At 34.1% G+C, this 18799-nt stretch overlaps 1 protein-coding gene across 1 annotated transcript; it reads right to left on the reverse strand.

Annotated features, from left to right (window-relative positions):
- Nucleotides 1-736: 736 nt before the first annotated feature.
- On the reverse strand, nucleotides 737-16021 carry LOC580652 (acid phosphatase type 7). The gene is made up of 11 exons (XM_030999264.1): nucleotides 15633-16021; nucleotides 13073-13273; nucleotides 12530-12712; nucleotides 11927-12050; nucleotides 11064-11132; nucleotides 10132-10246; nucleotides 9042-9155; nucleotides 7648-7684; nucleotides 6944-7083; nucleotides 6232-6366; nucleotides 737-4081 (listed from the first exon to the last, which is right to left on the reverse strand). The coding sequence occupies exons 1-11, from the start codon at nucleotides 15796-15798 to the stop codon at nucleotides 4016-4018; spliced, it is 1350 nt and encodes a 449-aa protein (XP_030855124.1). The 5' UTR covers nucleotides 15799-16021; the 3' UTR covers nucleotides 737-4015.
- Between the last annotated feature and the right edge of the window lie 2778 nt (nucleotides 16022-18799).

Consider the following 18799-nt stretch of genomic DNA (forward strand, 5'->3'; position numbering starts at 1 on the left):
CGTTAAGAAAACGAAAGTATTTCTATTTCCAATCATATCAGACAGGTGATCGGCTTGTAAAATTCATGGGATTCCTGACTGACCTAAAGGTTTGTAATTATGTAATTATGGATTGCTAGTAGACATCACACTTATTTCATCAATAATTATTTACCAATATATATATATTCTTTATACCAATAGATTTGACAAATTTTCACTTTGAAAATGTCTTTTGGCTGAGCCATATTGTGATTGCAACCTGTTGGTCTTTCAAAAACAATTTTACTTGTTGCCAAATGCTTTTGTTCGCTGCATGGTCTTTTGGATTTGTTGTATGCAACTAAAACACAATTTACATTTGATACAGACCTGAATGTAGGCTTAATGGGCATGCACTGTCCCAATGCCAATTATAAACAATTATTTTCGCTATCCTTAATTCGAGCTCAGGTATTATATTCAAGTAGGCCTATTTTTGTGAAAGATGCTAATATAGGGATGCCCCCCCCCCCCCGACATCCAGGAGTCTACAAAATTATTGTGATAATAAATTTGTTTACTGTTGTTTTGCACCTGGATTGATGCCTACCCGGTACACACATATTGGACATGGCACACACCACACTGCAGTGCGTAATCTTCGTTGTATGAAGTAGCATGTAACGAGGAAGAAGAAGAAGAAGAAGAAGAAGAAATATTTTATATGTAGCGTCTACAACATCTAAAATTCATGAACTTTACACACTGAAGTTGTAAGTTATTTTTTATAAATCACTGATCAAGCATACACAATATACATAGCATGATAGTAGTTTACAATCCATGTCAGTTTTTCCTCTTCATAAAAATAATGTAATCTACATTTTGTCTCTTAAAGAGGTTGCCGTGTGTGTGCGACGAAACTTGAAAATTCCATAAATTTCTCATTTCTCGTCCAATTTTGATGAAAATTTCAGTTTTGTTAAATTTTTCTTCATTATCAAATTTTTATTCAACTTGCAAAATGCATCAGACTTGCCCTTTAGATCAAATTTCCCCTTTTGGCATTATAACTGTCCTCCCTCTGTCATTTTTTATAAAGGTTGAGGAAAATGTCTCTGCTTGGAATCAATCAAGGTCCCTAGCTCATAATATGCCAAATGCCTCCACCATATATGTCACATCATATACATGTCAGGATAAAGAAATAAAATAGTTAAAAGTGCATCATGCTTAAATTTATTAGTCTTCATCAATCCACAAATTTGTACCCATTACTTTTATGTATAATGTATACATCACTACAGTAATAATAAAACTTGAAACTTGTCTACTGAGAGATAATCAATGTGATGAGTGAATAGTGAATATTGGCATGTGAAAAGCTATGGAAGTCGGTTGTGTCAATGCATTTTAATTCATTTTAAAAAGTGTCAAATATGAATGGAATTACATACAATCATCACGCTTGATATGATCAACTATATATGACTGAAGTTACCAGCTTTTAAACGTTTGAAACAAATTACTACTTATATTTGGTATGGCGTTTTTAAAATCAATTTAGCAAGGAATATTCAATTCAATTCAATTCAAATGAACATTTATTTTCTTCCATTCAATTTGACAAACATATTTGACATCTGTTCAAACAATACAATTTATATGTAGGAACATAAATATAATTAAAGAACTTGTATTACAAGGAAGAAGGCGTGAAACCCGATAAGCGGAGCTTGTAATGGGTACGCCCGAATACACAAATACATAACATACATTATAAAAAGAAGAAAGGAAGAAAGGAAGAAAGTGATAGGCAAAGAGGAGAGGAGGATATAATTTTTGAGAAGCCCTTTCACTCATATAGGTTTGGGTTATATACATTTTTATGGTTCATACTGCATACCAGTTTTATTTCAACAAAAGGCATACCAAATAAACATGTTTACAAGCAATGAGAGGCAAATGGGGATAGAGCAATACGTTACACAAAGCAATAGGGGAAAAGCAAAGAGAGCAAGCATAAGAAAAAAAAAGAACTTGATTTTGAAGTATTGTATCACCATGGCCGGTACAAACAGATTAAACCCACTCTATCATCAATACCCTGCCGGTAAATAAAAATACATTTTAACTTCTGATGTGCCAAGCTGATTTGATTGTCTTGAGATATAACCAAAATACAGGCAATGCTGAATTATTCATATCAAAGTTGTAGAATCATTATCCTTTCCAATTATACCAAACACTCATACTGTATGCAATTTCATGCATGGAAACTCAAGGGATTTAGTGGTAACATACATGTACAATGAATGATAAACATTCAAGAAACTTTTTCCATGCTATTTTTTATATAAATTGACCACCATATATAATTTCCTTGGTGGAGCAATATGTAATTAGAAATATCTTGTTTGTTTGTCAATAACCTGGGGAGGGGGGATACTCACATATTAAGACAAACAGGGGTGTGCACTTTTTAACAAAAAAACCCTAAACATATGGGTCACATTTTTATCAAAAATATCATTAAAAAAATATTTTGTTGGGGTGTTGGCATTGCAAACAACCGAAAATTGTGAAAAATGGGCCTTACTTCGAGAAAAATCCCCCAAAATGACCCTTAAAAATTGGGTAGGGGTTGTGAGGCTTGAGCAGCACACCCCTGTCGAAACCAAATCTCAGTACCCCCCCCCCCCCATAATAATAGTGGCACATTAACATTTTGAATCAACACCAGAAAATGAAAAAATAAAAAAATCAAGGCCCTTACAAACTGCATTTACATTGAGCCATAAGCCTTGGTCGCACATGATGAGGTAAACTGCCACTAACAAAGTAATAAATCAACAACAACAAAAATAATATTACACAGTGGCAAATATAAATGACTTATGCTGGAATGAAATGTCTGTATCTTATAACATATAGATAAAGAAAATGCATATGAGCCTTTGTGTTTTGTTTCCATCCATATTTGTCATTTATATACCTAAATAGTCCTATATTTGTAAATCAGTATTTTTCCTTTTGATTGTTTTGGCATTTGACTACATCATGTAAAGATGAGATACATGTATATGATTACACCATTCAATATGCTGTAAGCTTTTTCATTCACCTCCCAAGTACTATCAAGCAAAGTCATTTTCAAACTTGGTATCAGTATGCATCATTAGAAGATAAACTGATTATATTTGACTGTCATAAATCAGACATTGTGAGTCAATGGTGTACAAAACCCAAGGTCAAATATGTTTCCCCCAAAAAAATTAAGATGCAGGTATCGGTAAAACCGGTCAAATTGTTTTTCAGGTGTTATCTTTAAGAAAATCACACTTCCTAGGTTAAACTACACAGAAATTATCTTCAACACTTGATATCTACATAATTATAAACATCACATCTGATACAAACAAATTTCCTTTTATACTATCCTAACGTTGAAAGGTGCTGGAATTGAATATTGAATATTACATTGCAGCATAATTGTATTGCACATTCTATCTAGGTTTACCATGCTAAAATATATACATACAGGTATATCCTAATAGTAAATTACACCACTTCCCATTAGGTTGTTCATCACCAACATCATCATCTCCTTTATATACAAATAATCTCATTTGTTATGTGTTTACTCAAACCTTTTGTGAAAATAACTTATGAAACAGTATTTGCTGCTTCAAAACGGTAGATACAAATACGAAAATAATGTACCAAAAGATGTAAAAACATCACTATGTTTCCATCTCCGTTATTGTATGATTTACTAATAATACCCTCCTTGAAGCTGACTTATGAGAGTGTATGGTGATTTCTTTACACATTTCTTCCATCTTTGGACAAGATATTAAAGCTCACTTATGAGAGTGCATGGTGATTTCTTTGCACATTTCTTCCATCTTTGGACAAGATATTAAAGCTCACTTATGAGAGTGCATGGTGATTTCTTTACACATTTCTTCCATCTTTGGACAAGATATTAAAGCTCTCTTCTGAGAGTGCATGGTGATTTCTTTACACATTTCTTCCATCTTTGGACAAGATATTAAAGCCATGCTTCAGGTCCATGTTTTTCCTTGATAAGAGTGAACTTGTCAATCACTGCTCCGCCCTGAAAAACATCAAATGAATAATCTACTTTAATCATCATTCACAAGAAAAGGACTTTGATCTTACACTGTCGGTCATTAAGGTGGAATATTTTAGTTTTACCCCAATTTATGGAATTATTAAAAAAATTATTTAAAAATAATAGATCTAGATAATAGTATACATTCTCAGATTTTATTCAATAATAATTTGCTAATGTGTGTTTTGCGGGACTGATAAAGCATGTGTATGCTACTATGCTTATTAACTAGGGGACTTACGCCCTCAAGTCATAAATGACAGTAATGAGGATTAATGCCCCACAAAAGGGCACTAATATAGCACATCGACACGGTTTTGATCCTGGGGCTTCACAGTTACGAGGCCATTGTTTTGTCACTGAACCATGACTGTACGCAGCGGGGGCTAGGGTAGGGGGCAGTTTCCATAAATTAAAAAAAAACAGAAAATGCAATAAATTTTCAATGATTTATTGCATTTTCCCCCAGTCCCCAACATAAAAAATCCTCTGAACGGCCATGCATTATGGCTCAAGGCATGGGCACACAGAAGATTTGTTTATGTTGGGAACCGAGGTAAAATGCAATAAATTATTGAAAATTTATTGCATTTTCTGTTTGTTTTTTTATTTATGGAAACTGCCCCCTACCCTAGCCCCCGCTGCGTACAGTCATGGTTCAGTGACAAAGCAATGGCCTCGTAACTGTGAGGCCCATGGATCAAAACCGTGTCGATGTGCTATATTATTGCCCTTTTGTGGGGCATTAATCCTCATTACTGTCATTTATGACTTAAGGACATAGGTCCCCCAGTTGATAAGCATAGTAGCATACATATGCTTTAGCAGTCACGCAAAGCACACATTGGGAAATTATTGTTCAAAAAAATCTGAGAATGTATACTATTATCTAGATCTATTATTTTTAAATAATTTTTAAAATAATTCCATAAATTGGGATTTAAAAAAATATTCCACCTTTATGAGCGACAGTGTATATTGCTGCTTTCAACTAGGCACCAATTATCAGTTAGTCCAGAATCTGCCCGGTCCTTTATAATTCCCTACACACCTGATTCAAGCCGTCGAAGATGGCGTTATCAACAAACTCATAATTATGCTCACCAGCCGGGCGTCCTAATTTAATGATCAAAATGATCAAAATTAAATAGGCCAGATTCTGGACTAATTATCAGTCTGATTGTAGCTACTTCAAGAGCATTTCAGTTATATATTTCCATCAGATCACCAATTCACTACACTGGACGAAGTGACAACACTTTTATAATCCCTTAGCCTTGGTATTATAGCTTTAATGAGTGTTTGAGTAGTGTCAGGAGTGAATTTACCTTTTTATTTGAGATATGTTCAAATTTGATATGTGAAGCATAGACAGTTTATTGCTCTTTGGTTTCCGAGCAGTTTCGTCTACTACCCAATTGGTCTATTCCCTGCATGGTCTTTACCCAGTCCGTCTACTATCCACATGGTCTAATAATCATTTTGTCTATTGACCATTTAGGCTAATAGTAATTTGTTCTAATTTCTAATTGGTCTAATCTCCAAGAAGTCTTTTCCCATTTGGTCTATTGCTCATTTAGTCTAATTCCCAGTTTGTTTAATGCCCATTTTGCCGTCTACTATCCTTATGTTCTAATAATCATTTAATTATAGATAATAATAATTATCAAATGATTAATAAACCTTATGGATAGTAGACAAAATGGGAATTAGACTAAATGAACAATATACTAAATGATTAATAAACTTATTTGAGATAAGACCAAATGGAAATTTGACCAATTGGTTTCTAGCCTAAATGACAATAAGACCCAATGAGAAGTAGACAAAATGACAATAAGACCATGTGGATAGTAGACGGGCTGGATGTAGACCAAACAGCGATTCACCGCATTGGTATGGGTAGCATTGATGATGTATGTTTAAATTAGCCATTTTTTTATTATGTTATTTACTATGTTAAGTTAGTCATTTTAGAAGTTATAAGATTTGTATATTTCTCTTTGTTGACTCCTTTTATGTGATTGTAGTTCTTGTCATTCATGCTTGTAATGCGCATAGAGAAACTGTTTATAATGCGCTTTATAAAAATTGTATTATTATTATTATTAAAATTTAGGGAATAAATATACCTTATCATCAGAAACCTGCTCAAAGTTGATATGTGTATTATTGATGATGTGCATCCTGTGGTATCCATAGTCATTAGATCGAAAAGCATCCCAGGGTTCAGAGTGTGTGAAAGGATCTCGTCTTTCCCGACAGCCCTAATGGAAGAAAATAGACACACTTCATGGGTAAAAACAATAAAAATGATTTTATTATATTGTTTTTATTAATCATGTCATAACTCTGTATTATATTATATTATGTTAAATTGTTTTGAGTACCAAATAAAATATCATTTAAAAAAAAGAAAAAGAAAAAAATGAAGCTGTATCAGAAGTGTTATAAATAAACAATTACTCAATTTATTGACATAAAAACAATGAACATCTTAACCCTAAAAAGACTGGGGGGGGGGGGGCTGAATTTTTATCTATGCAATATTGTAGATCTCGTGGACATCTATCCCCATGCCAAATTTGTAGTTGATCAGAGTTTCGGTTGCCAGGATCTTAGGGCCCCTTTTAGCCCCCCACCCCCTCCTGCTTTTTAAAGGATTAAAATAGCCCAGTTCCCCTGTATCATGGGATGTTTTTATGTATCATACAACCAACTCAATCCCTCATGACAATATAAACTTTAACATTCCAAGTTAAAAATCATCTGTTGCTATTGTAAAATTAAAACACATTATCCATTCAGACTGATACTATTCAGAGAATGCCGGTGCATACTTACAGCAGATCCTGTGATGAGATGAACAGGTGCTTTTGGATTGTTATAAGGCTCAGATAGACTCCCATTATAAACCTTGCGATTGTAGACTGGCCAAAGACGTTCATAGCTGTGTTCGTGGGCCCAGAATTCAACATCAACACCTGGCACAAAATGAAGAATCCATATTTCAAAGTTTACAAAAGCATATAATCTAATTTTAAAAGTCAAGCAATGACCCACTAAAATGATTTTGTTTTCTTCAATTCTTATTTATTTGATACAAAAGAAATGGGGAACTACATAAATAAAGCCCTTAATTGTACCTTGTGCAAGCGTAGTTCCCAAAGCATTCATAGCATAATGTAAAGCAAATATAACAAACAAACAAAAAACAAAGGATTCTAAGTTATTTCAACAGTGTAAAAATGTAAACTATACAGTATCAAAAAAAAGAATGAACCAGTTTATCTCAGTTAAGATATAGCATATCATATAGAAGTTTTCATCTTCAAAATATCTAGGTCTATCATGCTAAACATGCATGGATGTTTTGTGTTTTGTTTTGTCAAGAACAAGCAAAAAAAGGTTTATAGTGTGTCTACTAAGTTCATATGAATGTTTGTACATATTATGTGAAATTTTGGGGTTATCATTTCCTAATCTTATACAAGTAGAGTCATAATGCAATTGTCACAATTGAATCAAAGTATATTACCGGTACTTACCATTATCATAAAACAATTCTTCTAAGGCACTGCGAATCTGTATTTAAAAGATATATAAAAGAAGGAAGACAATCAACTGCACATTTGACAATGGAGCAGATCATTAACTAACATATGGTCAAAGGGAAATCGTGTACCGGTACACAGAAAGTTATCAATGGCTATGTTTGTTTGAGAGTATGGGACTTTCGAATCGGCACATTTGTAGTGTCACTGATATGCCATGTATGGCAATTACTCACTGATCTGATCCTAGCTGTAAATTATAATAATGATAGCTACACTAATATTGCATATCCATCAGGGTGCCTACAAATTACCCTGGCTTAGCCTTGCTGCTCTTAGGTGCTCAAAGCACTGAGAAATAAAATCCTGCCAGGTGGTACCCATTTACTACACATACACCTGGATGGAGAGTGGTATATATGCGGTAGATTATTTGTCCAGCTCTGTTAAAGGTTTCATCTACCCATTTTTCTTATTTTTTCTTCTCTGGCCAATTGAATTGTTACAGAGGTTGGCTAATTTGGACTTTGGAGCAAGTTGTAAATGGGCATTTACATCATTCGATTCCGAAAGTATGTCACATGATCATTCACAATCACAACGGGTTACAATATCATAAAGAACACTTTCACTTCCATTCAGGAAATGAGCAGCGTTTTTTGTGATAACAAATTATTAGAACCCGCTAAAGTATGTAATCTCATGAGGAAATAGTAATTTTAAAGATAAACGTCTTTCTTCCTCGCTTGCCTGCAACCTTTAGAATGATGATTTCTGGCAGCGAAGTGTCTGAATACCTCCACATTTGAGCAATGAGGTGCCCGAATAGCTTTCAATTTGACAGCAAAGGTGCCCTAATATATATTACATCTTTTATACAAAAATGAAATTTTACAACGCTCGCAACATCTACAAACAGGATAATTCTGGGCAATGAGATGGCATGATTATCCTCATATTCGTGCATCAAATTAACCGCACATAATGATTTCTGTAATCATGTATTTGGCAGCGCACTTTATTCTATATATCTAGTGTGTTGATTATAAAGTAATATCTTTTCTCATTTTTAATATATCAAAAGAGTCATTATTTTTTGCTTGCTTGCTTTACTCGCTCGCAATTTAGAAACAAATGTGCTCAAGTGTATATGGCACTTGATGAGTGTCAGAGTGATGCAAAATGAATCATCTGTAAATGAATTTAGGATTTAGGTGACGCAGAACTTTTTATTTCTTTAAAGGGTGCCCTGACTAAAAAAAAGGTTTTAAAAATGCTGAAATGCATTGTAAATAGTTCAGTGACTTAAATCTCACAATTCGGAACTCTCATGATACGATGGATTGCTTTAACATAATACTTTTTCTAACTTGTATATGGATACTTACAATGCTAACACTCATGGTGCAGTCATCACCATCATTATTGGTACAGTAAGCTGGACGATGACCCATTGTGATAATCCATGGACGTTGGCTCCGATTCTCTGGCTTGTTTGCTTCCTTTTGGCAAGAAAAACAAATCAGAAGTTGTTATTTCTCAGATCATAAAGTTTTGAATTCTTGTTACAAATAATGTCATTGTTTAAAACATAACACTTATGATAAACATGTAACCATGCTAATGCAGACCCATTCACAATCCTCAGCACACTCTAGCGACGCCAGCTAGTTTACCGGTAGTCAATTTCATGTGATGCATCATGGGATATGTTGACATCGTATCAGCTGTGAATAGGCTTTGTTATATACCCTGGGATGACTTTACCAAAAGTTTAGGAGAAAGAGCTCAACTCAGAAATGCCACACAATTCAAGATAAGTATGTAGTCAGCATTTGTAATATTTCTGGGGGTGACAATGGTATTCTGTAAGACTGGCAAAACGTATTAGCATAATCTTTGGTTTGAAATGTCTGAATTTATAATAAATCACTATGTTTTTTGTTGATTTTGTATAATTCATTTACAAATCATGTCTAAAATTTATTTGAGTTTGCTTGATAATCGATTTGTTGTAAGAAGATAAAATCTATTATAATTGATCCATTCACAGATAAGATATGACTCATAATGATACATCTCAAAATGAAAGAAAACAAGAAGTTACAAAGGATAAAAAACACTTCCATGTATTCAAGAAGAAAAAACAATTTGTCCTGCTGACATAAAAACTTAATTTATGCTCATGCAAATTTAAGTCCATTGAAAAAAAAAATTGATTTAATCTTAGATTTAGACCCAGAAAAGTCACTTTGTAACTCACCGATGACAATTTTGACAAAAATTGAATAAATCATTGAATGCAGGTAAAATATGAGGACAGGCCCTAGGGGCACAGTGATTAAGTTTGGTTTCCCCTCCCAAGCACAGGTGATGCTAACTCCAGGGAGCTCCGCTCCGATGCTTGATAATAATATTTAAGTGCTAAGGAATAATATCCAATAAAGGTGAAGAAAAAAGTTTGACAGGAAATCTTACAAATAGGTCAGCCTTCAGCCAGTTGATTTGATCGATGATAAGATGAAGACCATAGTACACATAGAAGTATACCTCCGTTGAGATAGAAATGATGTGTGCAGGTCCTACATTCCAGCTGAAATCAGAATAGATGAAAGGATTCCAAAGATTCTTCATATTGTATCATATCTCTGTAGCAAAAATGTTCACAGATGTACAATACTGTAAAAGTTTATTATTCAAACACACATTGTAGAGACATTTCTAAATCTCATTCAAAGCACTTTCTAAAAATATGTAAGATAAAGATACTGTGAGAAATTGAGATTAATCGGAATTGGTATGAGAAAGATATGGCAATTTTAGAATTTGAGGGGTAAATTTTTCAAGAATTTTAGAGATTTTTGACGGAGTCGGTTTTGGATATGAATTTCGAGTATGGAGATGGTTATACATCGCAGATGAAAGAACTAAAGGCCCATTCACTGCCAATTTCGAGGAAAATGAAATGAAATTGAGTTGGTACATGGTCTAAAGTTAAACCTGGCCTAAGTACTCCATGGATTAAGTTAGGCCAGGTTAAACTTTGTCCACTTTCGAGAATACCACCCTAAGTGCGGACCTCCATAGTTTCAGAATTTCTACATAGGGCTCAAGGCATATAAACCCCCTTCCCAAAGAAAAATAATAACAATGATGATAAATAAATAGCAAAAAATTAGTGCGGAGCCCCGAAATGAACAAGCCTGCCAATATGTACAGGGATGTGAGGGATGTGAGGGATGTGAGGTCTACTAAGTTGGAATCTATTTCCCCATTTCCTCAGACTGTGCAACCTTCTGCTTTTCTTTCCCTACATGTATGTCTCTCTTTGATAAAAATGGGCCAAGATATCTCTTCAAGCTCAGGATATTGTACTCCTCAAAAGAGGACAAGAATTTGAGTATACATACCTGTACCAGAGGTTCTTAGTATCTTCATACATTGGCATTGTGAAGCGATTTTTGTAGTTGGAGAAATTACTGTGAAGACAGGAAAAATGAGTTTTGATTTATGTTAGACAACATATATCTACAAATCACACATAGAAAATAGCACACGTAAGGAAACAATCTCACCTTCACACATATAGATGTACAGCACCCCCTGAAAAGTACTTGAGCCTGTAAGTTATCCGAAACATCTCTCTCTCTCTCTATATACCAGTATATAATAATTAACAAAATATACTATCTTTTAAAATAAAAAATTAGAAACTTTGTTTGACTGTTTCTATTCTAACTCTACAAAGTACACATTCAACAAAAGAGACCCACAGGAATAATTTAGCTTTACTAGCTCCGGTAAAATATTGCAAGAATTTTTTTTTGTGTGTGTGTGTGTGTGTGTGTGCAATGAATGATATTAAATTTACATTTAAAAAAAATATCTGCATTTCTTGGAAAAAGCTTGAGAGTCAACTATATCAGTCAGGAATATGTCAGATATTCTTATAATTTATGGAAAATATTAAATGTGCTCATATATTTATTTAAAAAAAAAAGATCAGGGAACTGTTGAGAGAGAGAAAGGTTTATATACATTGGAGCCTCCTACAAGCCTGCCACACCACTACAGACAGTCCTTTGGGTGATGATATTCTCCTTGCACACATAGATGCATGTAAATGTAGACGCTTAGTAGTATTATTCATATCTAAGTCATCTACAAGTCAATTCCACTTTCTTGTAATACTTATAGGAACACTAGTTAAGTCACCAACAGTCCACAGTGGTTGTACACCAATGCTACTTTGTATGAATCTATGACTACTTACTAGTGATATTCATGATTACCAGGGCATGTCATGTAAGGCACATATCCAGCGACTGATTCAATTTGACGCATAAATTCATCTCCTGTTTCTCCATCATTAAAAGAAAAGTCATAGGCAAAGTCACCTGTAAAACAAGAAAATTAAGAGATATAACATTAGAAACATGGTCCACTGCTATGTGACTTTGCAGAACTGGTCAAAACTCTTTACACAGTGTATCATTTCAGTTAGAGCTAGGTATGTACTTTTAAACACATAGGTGGGAAGCAGCAAATGAAGAATAATGTCTTGCCACAGAACATTGGTCATCATCATCATCATCTTAAATTTCAATTTCTTGAGAAACACTTTATGTGTGTTTTTGTTATATTTTTCTGTAATTTATAGCCCTGTGCAATTTGTGAAAATAATGCTGACTCTGGTTTTTGATGCATCAGTTCATTTATTTATTATGATGTTGTGAATATATATGTTTTTTATAGTATCAGTTTATAAATTATGTTTTGAGTATAATAAGTGTGTCATAGTAACTACTGTAATTGCATCTTTCATTTGTATGTGCTGAAATCAAATTTTTAGAGACAAAGAAATGATTATGCTTACCGACATGAAGAATGGCATCATACATTCTTTCTTGAGATTCAATTTGAAGTCTTGCTAATGACTGAGCATTCTCATTGCCCATATCCCCATAGACAGCAAATCTTGGACTCCAATTAGTACCAGCTTGGAAAGTCTTGAATGTGAACTGTGAACTCCAGCCCTCATCACCTCCACATCGGTATGCTTGGGAAGGAGGAAAACATTAAGGGTAAAGGGGGTAACAGAAATATCCTGATAGTATTGTCAAATATATTATCTTTTTTATTTTGACGCCTTACTGAAGAATGACCTGCAGTCAGTCTTTCATCAATTCTATATTGAACATATTTTGTGCAAGACTTTAAAAGTCAAATTCATTGTAAAGTAGAAACTTTTAAACATGTCTTGTATAGCTTTACAATTAATTTATGTAGCCTGAATGTTGGGTTAGCTTGTTGGCTGTCTTTGTAGAACTTTAGAACTGTAGAACTTAGAACTTTATCAAATTAAAAAACTTCAAAGTTGTCTCAATCGATCATGTAGGTTGAGTGGTTGAGTTCTTACTGTAGAGTTCTCCTGGCTTGAGTCCTATCAATCTGACTCTATGAATGAACTGGGTGTGTCTCTTAGGTCCTCCATCAACAAACTTAGTTGATGTTCCCATGGCAACAGAACTTAAATTGCCAGATGACAGACCATATTCCACTGCTGACTGTCTGGTTTGATTTAAGGTGCTCCATGTTACTGTCATTTCAGATACATCACCTGCAATGAAACAATGAATGAAAAGCAAATAGTTATAATGGCAAACTAGAACCAAAGGAGAGTGAGACGTAACCTCCAACTGATTCAATTTTATATAAGGCCTTTACTACTACTACTACAACAACAACAACAATAATAAAAATACTCAGTAATGACTGGGTAGTGCATCAAATTAATAAGACAATAGTGCATCCTGTTGATGATACTGTCACCAAAAAGATTGGAATATACCTGGCGGTGTCACTTCATATTGACGCTGTGGGCGCCAAAATCGGCAGCCTAGCAGAGCAGGGCAATATTCGGAGCCCCTTGAGCACCTTGCATGGTGAATATGTGCGCCATATAACTATCTGATATTATTATTATTATTATGATAGTTAACAATTTCTCCAAGAAATGAGTCATTTTTGGGGGATATTTGTGGATTTCACGAAAGGGTATTTTTTAAGTTTTAATAGCAGGAATTTCATGAAAAAGTGATCATGTATTCAGACATGAAAGTACAATGACTCGTATAAGTATAACATAATGCAAATTTAAAGAAAAATTGGGTGCTTTTTTGTGAAATTATATAACTTTAATAAGCAAAACAAAAAGTTATATTTTGATTTTGGAGCACATACTGTACGATGCAGTAAAATCTGTCTGTTTGGAGGAGCGTTTCTAAAACATATTTTGTATTTTGATACTGGGATTCCATGAAGTCAGGTGTAATCTCTGTGGAACATATCCCCAAACGAGCTAGACTGATTTTTTGGTCTAATTATCATTATAAATAGATCTAGACCCAGGTCGAAAATCCCATAGAGACCAATAGAGACCATTAGAAAAATTCTATTGGTCTCTAATGGTTTCTGTTGGAGTCTATTGGTTTCTGTTGGACCCATAGAATTAATAGAAACCATTCAAACCATCAGAAACCAATAGAAACCAATAGCATAGAAACCAATAGAAATAGAAACCAATAGAAACCAATAGGACCAATAAGACCAATAGAAACCAATAGGACCAATAGGACCAATAGAAACCAATAGGACCAATATAAACCAATAAGACCAATAGAAACCAATAGAACCGATAGGACCAATAGGACCAATAGGACCAATAGAAACCAATAGGACCAATTTAAACCAATAAGACCCATAGAAACCAATAGAACCGATAGGACCAATAGGACCAATAGAAACCAATAGGTCCAATAGAAACCAATAGAAATCAACAGCTAAATCTATCTCATGCATATTCATGATTACTTTATACGTGTTCACAGAAAATTAAATTTATCATAATTTGTTAAGCAACTTATGACAATGTACATCAATTTTGTGATTTTTATTTTCTTTTGGCAACTAATGACCAATAGATTATTTGTTTAATCATGTTACAATTTCATTCACGTTTTAGCAATAGATATATATTGATTATAATGATTACTATAAAATACTAACCAAGAAACAATTCATGTATGTTTATTATATACAATAGTACAAGCATTCTGTTAAAATAAAGGATATTCTTAAACTCACTTCAAGTGATCTGTGTGATGGAGTTAATGCAATTGAGGTTAGAATATACTTTTTTTTGGTGGACAGTTGCTAAAATCGATTTGGATTGATCATTATTGATTTACCAATAGAAGCCATTGGACTATTGCCAGTATTGGTTTCAATAGGGAATTCAGAATATGGGACCATTAGAAACCCATAGAAAGATCTCTAGTGGACCAACAGGAACCTATAGAAAATATCTAATGGACCAACAGAAACCCATCATAGAAGAACATATCTAATGGACCAACACAAACCCATAGAAGACATGGGTGGATGCTGGTCCAATAGAAGCTTTCTATTGGTCCATCAGCATTTTTTCTGTGGGTTTGTGTTGGTCCAATAGATATTTTCTAATGGTTTCTGTGGGTCCATCATTTCACTTTCCCTATTGAAACCAATAGCTCTAATGGTTTCTGATGGTCCAATAGGATCGGATCCTAATGGAATTTCGACCTGGGGACTCAAGATCTAGTACTTCAAATAAAATAAAATAAAGATTTTTCTAATTATATATTTACATGTAGACTATAGCTGCCTTTGGATTGCATCGATTGCTACAGGTAGATCTAACTAATTCTACCCTTTATGTTCAAGAAATCATCACAAACATCTACAGATCTACAACTTTATTACGAGATGAGATGAGGTTGATCCTGTAATCCTCGATCAAATATTAGAAGGATTTCACATTGGAACAACATATGTAACTGTTTTCAAGACTACCGGTATCATAACATAATGATACATGCCAATAAAAACTAAAACAACAACATAAGCTGATTTATAAGTGGGATGTCTAACTAACTAACCTGTAGCAGAAATGTGAATCTGCTCTGGTTGTGTATGGAAAACGGGATCGCCATCATCAGCAACTGATGACAGTGAAATGTCATTTCTCTCCAGTCCATTCCTTGTTGGAAATGTGAGACCCAGTCCCAGACCGAATAGTGAGATGATTATCAAAATCAGCATCATACTTTCTCGTGAAACTCAAGTCATGCCAAGAACAGAATTAATGACAGCTGATGTACGTCAGTGGAGATCGAGTGTTGACACTGCACTAGTACTCGTCGCCTCGCCAGCTCATCGCAGCTGCACATGCAGCTCCACTGATCTCATCAGCTTGCTCGCGCATGTTTCTTTTTCCAGCTGAACTTCCGTATTGTCATGTGATCTTGGAGTTGGTCATGTGCCTGGATTCGTTTAATTTATTGACGTACAAGATCAGGAGTAAACAACACAAACCGAGATGATGATATTAATGATGATGATGATGATAATGATGATGATGAAGATGATGATGATGATGATGATGATGATGATGATGATGATGATGGAGATGGTGATGATGATTGTGATGATGCTGATGATGATGATAATAAATATGAGTATAATTATAATAATAATGATAATAATAATACTAATAATAAAAATGATAATAACATTAATGATAATACTAATAATGATAATGATGTCACAGTAGATATGCTCGTCACATATATATCAGTTAGGTCGGTCATTTCATTAATTCATAAAACTCTGAAACTGGCTTTTTATATGTAATTTGTCATACTTATTTGAAATCATAGATATTATCTAACTCAACAACGATCGGCATCGTCGGGTCGTATGCTGTTACGATAATGGTCCGACAGTTTAACACACGGGCTTCAGCATGAATATTGTTCTGAATTATAAAGCAATGTATGATTCGGAATATCGTATCATAATTATATAATTATGTTCCTTCTTATGGAGAACATTTTTTACACAATACTATATCCACGTTGATAATCAACCGTTTAAACCAATGTGTAGAACATTATGCCTGCATGCTGTTTTTTTTTTCCTTCTCTCGTTTAGTTGGTTAATGATACACGATGCTATACAATGCGTCCCAGAAAAAACGAAACCGAGAATTATCGATCTTTTATTATAACTTAGTCATAATTATAATTAACAAATGACACATATTTGGAAAGCTTAGATCCTCTTCTTTCATTTGATGCAACTCATAATGATGCACATTTCACGCATGAGTGATAGAAATCAATTTGAAGAGAGGAAACTAAAAAGTCATTTGGCGGAAGGTATCTGAATTTCAAAGAGAAAATCACATTTCCAGAAAGTTCAGTTTCTGCCCTTTCATGTGACACCTCAATCATGAAAAATGAGCAAGGAATGACAAAGTTCTATTTGATAACAAAGTTCTATTTGTGTAAAGTAATGCTTGCATTTCCATTATTTGATAAAACGAATTCGTCTTCACTGGCTGCCTACCGTAGAATTCTTTCGACTATGGCTGATATACGGAGTATATACGGAGATCAAGAAAAGGGATACAAGAATGAAAGAAGTCGCTGGAGAGGCAGCTAGTGCATGGTTGAAAAGGAATGAGGAAGATTAGAACGAAAATAGACAATCGAATGAGTAATGTGCGTGCCTGTGTGAGCGGTGGCGGATCCAGGTTCTCTCGATGGAGGGGGTGGGGAAAAATCAGTGACAAAGCAAAATATAATTGAATTAAAACAAAGGGTCATCATATTTTCAGGAATTGTTTTACATATAAATTCTCTGACGGGCATTTTTTTGTAAATCACGTTTTCAGATGCCTTTGGGGGCTATGAGTGGAAAGGGGGATGATGTGATATAAATTATTATTCAAGGCTTTTGTACTAGTATGCACTTGGCAGGTCAGATGCATTCGAGGTTTTCCGGGGCACGCCCCCCCCCCCCCCCCCCCCCCCCCCCGCCTGGATCCGTCAATGTTGTGGTTGCTAAGATGTGAATGACTTGTGTCATAAATTATTGAGAACTTATAATTAAGGAGAAAATGTGGTCGACAGAAAGCGTTGTTCATGGAGAGTATATGAGCGAGCGAACTGATAGACAGAGAATGGTTTAGTGTTGAGAGGGGTATACAATGAAAAGCTCATAAATTATGATCACATTCATACTAGCCTGAATTTTCATAAGGGAGTTCAATTAAAGAATAATGCTTGAGGTTCAAAGCTGCCTCTTACCACTGGATTGGGATATTTCACTTGATGGGTACCGTGGACTTTAAGACCTATCAATAAATCAAGAGCTACTTTCATAAAAGTGAAAGTGAAAGCACTACAAAAAAATAAAATCATTTTGCCCCCGACACTTAAAAAAAACACCTATATAATTATATCCGCCCCTGTCATTCTACAATATTCTGATCAAAAGTATATATGAATTGGTTGTAGACCAAACTGCTATATAAACCATTACATGCAGATCAAATTGTGGTGGTAGCATAAATCTAATCAAAATAACGTATGTGGCTGGTATATAGACAGAGCTAAGCAAAGATGCTATTAGCCTGCACTATAATTTGACTCTATATAATACCACAAGGAAATTGAGAAAATAGAAACATAGGCCTATGATGTAAACATATTGCAAAAGCATCAATGAAATGCTGCCTTATAGCATGGGTGTTATGAATAGAAACATGATAGCTAGATAGTTATAGATAGAAAGATATATATATATATATATATATATATATATACAGATATATATATAAAATATATACATATATACATGGATATAATATATGTATATATATATATATATATATATATATATATATATATAAATATATAGACGTCATACAAAAAATACTGGATACAAGAATAATATAGTTCACTAACACTGACTTTTAAACTGTTTTTTTTTCCTTCAAATTATACGTAGGAATGTATTCACCTTGAAAAAAACTTCTGATATTCTGAGTTTTACTTGTTTAAAAGATGGAGAAAATCGAAATGTATATTTTTTATGGGGAAAGAAAATAAAGTCAACCTGCCACGTTTGATTTTATTATTAGAGCTGTACAGTACATCGTGCACAGCGCTATTGTACGTGGATAAGTGTTTTGCGGTCTACACGTATTCATGTACACGTTCGCGCAAGTTAGCTCTCTAGCGACCAATAACCGCAACCA

This window comes from Strongylocentrotus purpuratus, unplaced genomic scaffold (genome assembly GCF_000002235.5).
Source record: "Strongylocentrotus purpuratus isolate Spur 01 unplaced genomic scaffold, Spur_5.0 spur5_scaffold_5, whole genome shotgun sequence".
Classification (NCBI taxonomy): domain Eukaryota; kingdom Metazoa; phylum Echinodermata; class Echinoidea; order Camarodonta; family Strongylocentrotidae; genus Strongylocentrotus; species Strongylocentrotus purpuratus.

Coding starts and splice junctions, on each gene's coding strand:
- LOC580652 (XM_030999264.1), bottom strand. CDS start 15,798: ATGATGCTGATTTTGATAATCATCTCACTATTCGGTCTGGGACTGGGT. Junction 12,713..13,072: donor CAAGCCAGGAGAACTCTACA/GTAAGAACTCAA, acceptor CTCCTTCCCAAG/CATACCGATGTGGAGGTGAT. Junction 11,133..11,926: donor GGTAATCATGAATATCACTA/GTAAGTAGTCAT, acceptor CTGTCTTCACAG/TAATTTCTCCAACTACAAAA.